The sequence below is a fragment of the Poecilia reticulata genome, chromosome 17, assembly GCF_904066995.2.
Source record: "Poecilia reticulata chromosome 17, P_reticulata-male-v2, whole genome shotgun sequence".
NCBI classification, from domain to species: domain Eukaryota; kingdom Metazoa; phylum Chordata; class Actinopteri; order Cyprinodontiformes; family Poeciliidae; genus Poecilia; species Poecilia reticulata.
This window is the reverse complement of record NC_088846.1, coordinates 11,273,303-11,284,436: the sequence shown is the minus strand read 5'-3', so window position 1 is coordinate 11,284,436 and position 11,134 is coordinate 11,273,303. Positions and strand designations below refer to the sequence as shown.

At 37.9% G+C, this 11,134-nt stretch overlaps 1 protein-coding gene across 1 annotated transcript; it reads left to right on the top strand.

The window, feature by feature from the left end:
* The first annotated feature begins 961 nt into the window (after nucleotides 1-961).
* Nucleotides 962-10,352, top strand: olfml2bb (olfactomedin-like 2Bb). Its single transcript, XM_008433670.3, has 9 exons — nucleotides 962-1,612; nucleotides 3,332-3,604; nucleotides 3,708-3,815; nucleotides 6,322-6,468; nucleotides 6,578-6,782; nucleotides 6,855-7,271; nucleotides 7,916-8,092; nucleotides 8,624-8,820; nucleotides 9,064-10,352. The coding sequence occupies exons 1-9, from the start codon at nucleotides 1,352-1,354 to the stop codon at nucleotides 9,451-9,453; spliced, it is 2,175 nt and encodes a 724-aa protein (XP_008431892.2). The 5' UTR covers nucleotides 962-1,351; the 3' UTR covers nucleotides 9,454-10,352.
* Nucleotides 10,353-11,134: the final 782 nt, after the last annotated feature.

Here is an 11,134-nt window from a genome sequence, read left to right as displayed (position 1 = left end):
TAGTTGGGCGGGGCTGTTAAATATGAGGTGAAATGTGTCAACAGAGCATCAAACTCAAATGTCACTCCTTTCTTTCCAGGGCCATCTGCTGGTAGAATGTGGATTGAAACACATTGTTTTGCACAATTTTCTTACTTTAATGCAACTGTAGAAATATTATTATGACTGTAGAAACTTAGTCAATGTGGAACAGGAAACAGCTGAGAAGAGCTACAAAGAACAAAAATATAGATCAAAGTTTTGAAGCATTTTGATTTTCTTTTACTTTATTGTTGGTCACTTTCTGTGTAAGGGAATACAAATTAAAGCATGTTAGTTTATGTAACATGTTTTGTAAAATGACAGATTTTTTTTACATATTTTGTATGTAATAATGATGAGTGTAATACAATAACATTCAGTGACATTTGAACTTTATTTGGGGTTAATTAAAGACACTAAATGATGGCAGATGGTTCCTGACTCCTCTTTGAATGTAGTTCATTCAGAACACAGCAGCATCTATAACAACCAATCTACTGCAAGCATGTTAATTATTTCTTGATTCATTATTTTAATTCCTAAAAGGCTGTTTTATTCGACTTTTACAGGATGTGGGTCGCATTAACTGTGGAAAATATACTAAAATTAATTGTTTAATTTTTTTTTTTTTTACCTATTTTAGCTTTTTACTTTACAACAGCTTTTATAAGCACTGTAGTATCCAAATCGGTTAGAAGTTTCATATTTTAATCTTATATTTCTGATAATTTACATAATAATATGTTTTTTCGTTTGAATGAGTTTGGGTTTTGTTCGAGAAAGGAAAGGTTTAAAAAAAATAAATAAATGCTTTCAGGAATATGTATTTTCAATAGGCGCGCTTTCTCGCATCTGACCAATCAGAATCTCTGTTGGTTGCCTAGCAAATGACAGAGTTGTTTTTGATTGGCTGGCAACATTTGCCTAGTGTTCCATCTGAAAAGTCCAACCTGGATCCTCTCTCTCAGGCGCAGTCAGTACCGTGTGGACGACCTAGGCAGTTCATTTTACTGACGGAACGCCGCAAAAAACAGATTTAGAATTAATTTCATTATAATATTACAGTCCGTCAAGGCCTAACTTTATAAGTTTCTTTTCTATATTAGTTTTAGTGTATTTTATTAGGATTCTCAGTCTAAAATGACTATTTGAAGACACTTTAAAAGCCACTTTTTTGGAAACTAAATTGTATTTCCGATCAACTTTAAAGCGTTATCGCACGCGCTTATATTTATGTATTTATTGCCTTCAGTCAGGTAAGAGTCGCTCGGCTGTTTTGGCAGTATTTACCAGATAATTACCTGGAAACAGTAACTACACAGTGCTGTTTATGTGGAGGATGTGGCGCATTCTCTCTGTGTTGGTTTTTTGCTGTGCTGTGCGCGGACTCGACGGTCTGGCGGCGGATACAAGTCAGGACCGGGAGGAGTTGAATTTTACTGGACCCAAGGAGCTCGATAAGCCGGACAAAGGTGCTCCGTCCACGGGGAGACCTGACGACGGGCAGCGAGACGCTCCAGCTGGGAGTCTGCAGCCCACCAATGCACCTCTGGAGGATGAGCTGGACAACCAGGAGAATATAATAAGCCAGGTCAGTGTTTAATGCATGACTATCCAACTTTATTATTATTATAAATACGGCTTAATGCATTTCATTGGGATTTTATGTGACTTATCAACTCAAACTAGTACTTAAGACATCTTTTTTTCCCCTACAATTTAGATGCTTATGGCATACTTCAGCCCTTTTACTCCGACATCACTACTGTAAATTAATGCAGTTGAGCTAGCTGACTTCACAAGTCAGCTAATTTACAGACAGATTACCTCAGAGCATCAAGACCAAGAACACACAAGGTAGCTGTAGGTCTCACATTTAGGATCTAATACTGCTCAGTCCGTCATCTGACATTGAACCCACCAAAATGTGGTAACCCACCTGAATTGACTGGGTGGGCAAAGAGAACAGTAATCAGAGAAGCTGCAAAGAGAATCACTATAACTCTGGAGGAGTTGGAGAAGTCCACTGCTCAGGTGGGAGAATCTGACGGCATGCAAGCTGTAAAGCATAGACTCCAGTAAACCTGATCTTTAAGGTGCGCTAAATTTTCCACAAGCCACATAGGGGTACAATAAAACACTTGATGGAAGGTTATCTGGTCAGAGAAAATGAATATTAATATTGCACTTTTTGGTCTGCATGCAAATGCTGTGTGTGAGGAAAAAACTCAAAATACATCCAATGTCACTGTGGCCTAGTTTAGATCAGGGGTGTCAAACTCCAGTCCTAAAGGACGGGTGTCCTACTAACTTTAGATGTGTCCCTGGCCCAATACAGCTTCAAGAAATGTCTACTAACGGTTCAATATTAGATTCAGGTGTGTTGAAACACAGCCACAGCTAAAAGTTGCAGGACACTGAGTTTGACACTTTTTGCTTAGTTAGGAGCATATTCATGTGCTGTAATGGTCCAGTCAAAGTCCAGACCAAGATCCATTTGGAAAATTAATTAAGAGATATATGTTTTAAACTTTATTTTATAGGACATGCAAATTATATTCGATATAAGGTAAACTTAAGGTTATCTTGAGCCATGCTAGCTCAAAAGGGTAGATCATAAAAATAGGAGTTTATATATAGTTAGAACCACACAGCAATGGTTTGCTTTTTCTTTAATCTCTGAATCAGTTTACTGTCAATCTTATATAACAAGCAATTTCTTGCTGAAGGTTTTGTGTAACTTTTGCAAAACTTTCCATTTACTTCATCACACAAAAGCCACAGGAGACAACAAAGCAGTTGTGCATTCAGGACATAAGCTTCAGTTTTCCAGTTTCATATTCAAAACTGAATTTGGGGACATTTGTACTCTCATCTCACTTGCAAAATAGGTCAGCATTTTATCAGTCCTTTAATCAAAATTTAAACCTTAGTTTAAATGATAGGAAACACCAGACGTGTGTGTGTGTGTGTGTGTGCGTGTGTGTGTGTGCTCACATTATGGTAAGCGTCTGCATCCATCTGGCAGCTGGTTATGTAACATCTTTCCAGCTGTATGAGCTCCAAACCAAAAAAACTGCCTGTTTGTAAACGGTTGTAGCTATCTTTTCACAAGAGGCTCATCTCTGCAGCGCTGCACACCATCAATCATCCTTCTGTTTACTTTATATTTTGACCAACGGTGATTTTTATTTTTACTTTCTTTTTTTTGATTATGTTGCACAAACTAACAGATGGGTGTTTCCACTTTATGTCGATTGTCTGGAACAGAAAGGAAATCTTGAAAAAAATCCCGGTTCTTCCCTTTCAGCTGCTCGGAGACTATGACAAAGTTAAAACAGAGTCGTCTGGGTCCGACTGTGTGTGCCGCTGTGTGGTTCGACCAGTCAAGCGCTCTGACTGCAGCCGCATTCATGACAGCGATCCAGCATTGCTCTCTCAGGACTTTTACACTGTGGAAACAATCACCAAGGGGACAGACTGCAAGAAGTGTGTGTGCATGGCACCTCCTTCAGCCGTCAACCCCTGCGAGGGAGAGTACAGGTTCAAAAAGTTACAGGAGGCAAGCAAAGACGACATCAAGGTAGAAACCGAAAATTGGCTTTTGGTAATTCGTCAGGAAAGAGGACGTTTTCTATAAACAATGCTTTCTTCTGACATTTAGTCTTGTATTTGTCTTTTCCAAGCTGGCAACCATCATTGATTTATTAGAAGGCTCTATGTATGGACTGGACTTGTTAAAGCTCAACTCTGTCACGACAAAACTGCTGGCCAGAGTGGACAGCCTGGAGAAGGTAAGCAAACTCAGACCCTATATTGAAACGATTAATCAGATTAATCGATTATTAAAATACTCATTGACTAATTTTTAATTAGAGTTTGCAGACTTAAAAAAAGGGCCAATTTCTGAAAGAACAACAGCCAAAACTCTACAAAAAAATAAATACATTTTGAATTGAAGATTAAAAAAAACAACTCTTCTTTGTCTGTAAATACAATCTGTCTGTAAATCTGTCTGTTCGAAATAAATAAATAAATAAATAAATAAATAAATAAATAAATAAATAAATAAATAAATAAATAAATAAATATGTTCTATGCAGAACTCCACAAGTGGGGTAATTTTAGCTATGCCCAATTTTAAAAAAAATCTATCAAGCACCTTTTGCTATCCGAACATACTTTGGAGGAATGCTATGTTGTTGTATTTTAAGTAATGAAATGTTTATTTTCTTATTTAAAAAAGGAAAATCCCGTGTACAGAAGATTTCACAGCCATGAAATTTTCACGGGATGAAAATTTAATCTCCTTATTAAGAAGCCTTATTACAGTCTTCATAATAAGGATGTAACAAAATAAAACATGTCACAGACATTACAGGCTTGTACTAATTAATTTGAACCTTTCTTTTCCAGGGTGAAATTATTATGCGACACTATAAATGTCAAAACGTTTTATTAAATAATTATTGAGTCTAAAACGTGCAGTTTGTTTGCAATCAACCTTGGGTCAGAATTCTATATTTAATGTAAAATGTATGCATACATACAAACTCATTTAATTAAATGTCCCTAAGCAAGTTGCAGAGAACTCAAAGGCTTTTTGTAGCAATCAACAAGCTTTTGGCATAATTCTGCCTGGATATTTTTTCCAGCGTTTTTTGGCAGAATTGGCAGCGTTCATTTAACTTGGTTGGTTCCTGGCGCAGGCCCAGCTTTAAAGTACAGTCCACAGATTTTCAATGGGGTTGAGGTCGAGGCCATTGCAGGAGGTTAATGTGAGCCTGCTTTATCCACTCCAAAACCAGTTTTGATGTGTTTTTGGATCATTTTCCTGGTGGAACACCCCACTGTGTTTTTGTTAGTTTGTGTTTTTCACATAAGCAGTTGAAACAATCAGTCCATTTGCTCTAGCGCAGACACAAAACATCCCATTCAAGGACTCATTCCTTTAAAATTTGTTGTAAGAAAAAGAATATAAAGAAATAGCAGAGGAACAAATAAATAGGTGAGCGATTGTATGTATATCACATGTATTTACAACAATGATTTTTGTCATTTGTATCTAGCTTTAGAAATTGCAGAAGATTGTATTTGTAGAGCTGAAACATTTAAAGGTTCAAAGGGCATTCATTTAAATGAATGCCCTCATTTTTTAATAGGTATGAATCAGCAACTTTTGTCTTGATAAACCAGGATCATGATTGTTTTCTTACATGTCTTAGTCAGTTTTATGATTTAGCAGATTAATGTTTTTGAGGGCAAGCAGTCAGAGATTCCACGTCTGATAGCCTGGTGAAGTTTCCTTCATCATCTAAAAGGCTGAACAAGCTAATTTATAAACCTTTTGAAACAGTTCATAACCTACAATGAACTGCTTTGACACGATGCCCACCAGGTTTTAAAAGAAGTTTCAAGCTGTACTGGCGTTGAAATATTGCAGATATTAAATCATTTCCCTTTAATCTGGTTATTTTCCACAAGCTTTGATCAAATCTCTTAAAGACATGAAATCTAGATGCATAAATAATAATAACAGACCACAGATCCAATCTTACTTTTTTGGTGAAGTTCTTTGAATATGCAGTTTGTGAATAAATTTAACCCCTTATTCAAAAAAATATCTTGAGTTCTTTTGAGTCAGGCTGCATGCGGCATTATAAATGTTTTGAATGATGTACATCTTAATAGTGGTGGGTTTAAAATATCTGCATTTCAGTCACTTGCTTCATCTGTTGATTAAAAAAAAATACTGATTGGTAAATCACTATTTACCAATCAGATATTTTCAAAGGGTGAAAATATCTGATAATGTGCTAAACTGGTTCAAATCCAATTTGGCAAATACAAATCTGTGCGTGCCAAAATAAGTTCCTCAAGGATCTGTTCTCAGCCTGCTATTATTTAAACTTTAACAACCATATAAAGTCTCTTACTCAGTTAGTTTACCATCACTGTTTTAAAAAATAGGGAAATGGATGAGAAATTATGGCACTGTCTCCCTGTTTTTAAAAAGATTGACTTTAAAATGTTGCAAATTGTCAGTAAAGCTCAGATGGGTGTTGGACATACTAAATTTCTGAATAACTTGTCAAACATGAACCTTGTAGATTGCTAAGATTATCAGAGATGCGCTGACTCAGTGTTTCCAAGTCCAGAGTTAAAGAAAGTGATTCAGTATTTTTGTTTTGACGCTCCTCAGTTCTGGAGAAAACTGCCTAAAAACTTGAGATGTTCAGAAATAGTGGAATCCTTTAAATTAGGATTCACATTTTAAGTGGATTTGTTTGCGCACCCCAGGTTTTTACAAGGAATTTCACTGAAAGAGTAAAAGAGAAAGAGCGCATGAAGGAGAAAAATAAGGACAAAGACAAGAAGGTTCAGCTGAAGAAGAAGAAAACCAGTGAGTCAGAGCGACCTGGAGCAGCTGCTGGCAGCCAAAAGCAGGTAAAAAAAAGTCAATCAAATCAGAATTTAAGTAGCAAACATCTTTGTAAAGAATCTTATTTTTGTGGCTGAAAAGTCAAACATGTTTAGTCCACATTTTATCTTGCAGAAGAACTTTGAAAGTCAAATAAAGAAGAACCAACAGCAAGATGGTCGTGTGCAACAGCAGCCAACCAAGAACGAGACAGAAACTAAAGCTTCTGTCAAAGACAAGAACACTGTGTTCATTAGAGGAGTGACCTTCTACAAGGCAGATGAAGACAGCTACAAAGAGGAGGAAGACGGGGACCAGAAGAAAGGAAGAGGAAAGAACGGTAGTGTAACCGTAGAAGTGCACTACTATCATTTTCAGAAAGCAGTCATATAATTTGTTCTTTGTCTTTTAGTATTCTTAATCCCGAAGGTTGCAGAGGATTTGCTGAAAATCGACAAGCTGCCAACTGTTACCAAAAACCTTGAACCGTCACTTCCTGTGAAGCCAAATCACGAGGGCCTAAACAACATTTCACCCACTCGTCAGCCGAAAGCTTCCTCAACAACCAGCAAGCGAACAATAAGGTCAACTGCTGCAACCATCAGAGTGACTGAGCAAATCAACCCTACAACTCCGCAACAAATGAAACCCAAGCTTCAAACCAAGAACGGAGATTTTCCCTCCACCACACCTGTCACCCCACACCCCACAGATACCAATATCCGTCCACCCGGTGAAGCAAGCCCCACCACATCACAACCAAGAGCCAAAAGCCGCCTCAGCTGGACGGAAAGCCCCGCTGACCAACCAAAGGCCACAAAAAAGCCAGGTAGAGTTGAACCCGAAGCTTTGATTTTGTGATGGTGTAGACGAATGTCAGAAGGCAAATTTTTACGCTTGGGAGAACATCAAAGTTATGACATGCGTATCAACAAGGCGTGATTTTCTTAAGGTATGATAACCTTGGGTAATTTTATCATCATGATGATAACTAAAGAATTTAAAACAAAAATGCATAGCAGGATCTAATTGCTTTGCTTTAATATAGAAAAAGCAATAATTCTTTCTTCTGCTGCTAAAATAATATCTTTTTAAGTTGCATTCATTTTGCCTGCAACATTCTTCATCGGAAGTTTTTCCATATGGGTTAGAAAATGTACATATTGTTTTTAAGTGGTTAATTTAAACACTTTTTGCCAAGCAATGGAGCTTTAAAGGCAGCTGAACCTTAATAGTAATGACAAATTGAGTTCCTCTAGTTTGCACTCCTTGACTGTGTTTTTCTTGAGTGGAAATATTCCTGAAAATGATTAAATGTGTCTTTCATGAACGTATGCAGGAACAGAGCGGCTACTCTGTGCTCAAAACAGCCAGAGTAAAGGACAAAAGAACTGTAGCAACATCATGATGAAATATTTTAATGTTTTAGAAACCGTAACATTTTAAACCCTCTTCTTTTTCTTTACCTGTCAGGTGTGTGTAAGGACACAGTAGCGAGCATCTCCGAACCGGCCCGGCAGACCTCTTACGGTCTCAGTGATGGAGCCTGGATGAAAGACGCCCGTGGCCACGGCAAGGTCATCTACCTGACTAATGGTCACTATGGCAACAGCCTGCTGGAGTTTAGAGACATGGATGCTTTTAAATCAGGTATCTGGAAGACCAAAAACCTCTAAGAGTCAATTTAATAAACACTTATTATAAAATAATTCTGCTAATTACTAACATAAGATGCTAAATACCAATTAAAACATCAACACTAATTATTTGTCTGATTATTAGGAAAATTTAAGTGCAACACTGATCTCTTTCTCTCTGACATGGTGCTGCTGTCTCTGCTCCTAATGTAGATAATTGATGATTGATCACAGAAAGCCTGTTTAATTCCCCTTTGCAGTTGCAAAAAACGAGAAAATTATTGTATTTTTCTTGAATTTGTGTTTGATAAATATAAAATCTTTAGGAGATTATAAAGTGGTTATTTATCTGCGAAATCAAAAACATTGGCAGAAATAAACAGGGTGAAAGTTTAAATTGAAGAAACGTTTCTGTAATGCTTGGAACGTCATCTCTAAGCAATACATGTCTAGTTTGCATGTTCTGAATGATTTCTATAAATGATTGATGTGTTTATGAAGTACCATGAACTTACTGAATTGTGTTTTTACTGTTTGTGCTCAGGCCAGCCAAGTAATTCGTACAAGCTGCCCTACGATTTCACCGGAACAGGCCATGTCGTGTTTAATGGCGCTTTCTTCTACAACCGGGCGTTTAGCAGGGATGTGATCAGATTCGACTTGAGACGCAGATACGTGTCTGCCTGGACGACGCTTCATGACGCCATCCTGGAGGAGCAAACTCACAGGACTCAGACTGAAGTAAGCCTGACCTGATGCCAGGTGAACCAGGATCATTGAAAAGTATATAGTTGTATAAGGTTCTACTGTATGGTCTTTAGTTCAATGATGCTAAAGACCACAGGGCAATTAAAAATAGCTGTTGTTATTGGCGCAGACCTAAACTGTTAAAACGAGATAAAATGTATCGATAAATTAAGTTATTAACCTTCTTTACTGCATGTTTTTAGTCCTCAGTAATTTGAAACCCGTTTGATTGTCTAGGTGGAGTTTGCTGTGGATGAGTCCGGCCTCTGGCTGCTCTATCCCGCTCTGGACACGGAGGGTTTCCACCAGGAAGTAATTCTCCTCATTCAGCTCCATCACAGAGACCTGCAGCCCATCCACACCTTCCGCACGGGCCTCCGACGCGGCCGCTATGGCAACACCTTCCTGGTTTGTGGTGTGCTTTATGGAGTGGATAGCATTGAGCGTCGCTACGCCAACGTGACATATGCCTTCGACACGCACACACTTACGCACACCGTGCCGAGCCTGGCGTTCACAAACATGTACACACACACCTCCCAGGTGTCCTACAACCCACTAGACAAAAAGCTGTACGCATGGGATGATGGACACCAGATGAATTATGATGTCATCTTCGCTTATTAGTTTGACAGGAGGTCAGCCTTAGCGGACAGAAGAAATAAGCTACTAACAGAAGATTAAGACTCAACTGTGTTTTGTTTAATGATGACAGCTGATATTACTCTGCTGCAGTCAGCAGTGCAACATTTGCTCAGAATTTTAAAAAACAAGCTCTCCCTATGATTTATCTCAGCCTTTGTGTATCTGCCACTTAGAAACGTCCAGTCTTTAAAAAATTACTGAGAAATTAAGCATGCATGACCCCTTAAATATCAAGATATCACAACTACTACAGAAAGTTTAGAAGTGTATGTTTAAAGAAGAGTAGAAACTGTTGTGAATAAAGCATTAAGGAATTTTAAAAAATCAATACAGATTGATTTTTTTTTCTGTAGTCAAAGCCATAGAAGCTGATCCCAGATTAAAAACATCTGCTTTCTGGCTTTTTCCACATTTTAAGGGTTTGTCAGTGATAACCTTTTGAAGTTGGCTCTAAATGGTTTTCCACTTTGCAGCAGCTTGTAAAATCCTGCAGGAAAGCTTCAAAATTAGAGTTATTGTCTAAAGTTAAACCGTAAGACAGCAGGTTTTCTACGCCTGACTATCCACCTTCATGCAGAAACGAGCCAGTCTTAAAGACTAACTATAGTCCCGTAACATCTGGTAGTTTTTTTTGTTTATGAGCTTTGGCTTTCTCAGTTTAACTGACTAAATAAAGTTTTATGAAGTTACCTATAAAGGGTGTAACCCCAACATAAAAACTGATGAATCTGTAAAAACCCAAATCACAGATAGCATTTGTTAAATTTCGCCACTTCTTTGCCAAACCAGTGTACAGACAAGGTTAATCGCGACTGATTACCTGCAAGTTTTACTTTTTACTTTGTTAATTTATAATAAATGTTTGAAAAGACCAAAAATAACCTGCTCTTTTCCAGATCTTCTCTGTTTCTTTTTCATTGTTCGTCGTCTGCATGCCTGTCCAGTCTGTTGTGGACATTATTTTTAGGAGCGGATTTAGTTTTCCTGGAATCAGCAGAGCCACTGGAAGAATCCCAGAGTGGAAAATAAGCCCAGATGTACGTCCGACTGAGAGTGCTCGGGGCACAGAAGAGGCCATTTATGTGTCAGAAAGCCTCATGTGGATTCAAACAGGGTGACGGGTAGCCATTTGTAATTCAAACAGGCTTTGCACGCCCCTCCAGCCTGGCTCGGTTCAACTTCGCTAACTTCCTCTTTTAATGTGAAATGGACTGAAAAGGATGTGAGTGACTGACCAGAAGAAAGTGTTTGAAGCAGCAGGAGTTTATATCTGCTTCATGGATAACATCATAGTCCTTTTGCAGCTTCAGACATGTGGAGTCAAAATAATTCACTAGACTGGAGGTTTACCTTCCAGCACGAAAGGAACTGTAAGCGTAGAGGGCTACATTGGAATAGTTTAGATCAAAATATGTTAAAATGGCCTAATCAAAGTCACCTAAACCCATTACCTGTAATTTGAAAACAAATATTCACAGATGCTCTCTTTCTGGACGTCCAAAGCTGAGAGAAATACCCCAAAGGACTTCCAGCTGCAATTTTGGTGGCAGAAGCCTCTACCAAGTAAGGACACAAATACATGAGACACTTTTTAGATCTTTATTTAAAAAAAACAACAACCTTTAAAATCATAAATCATTTTCCTACAACTTGACATTTATGT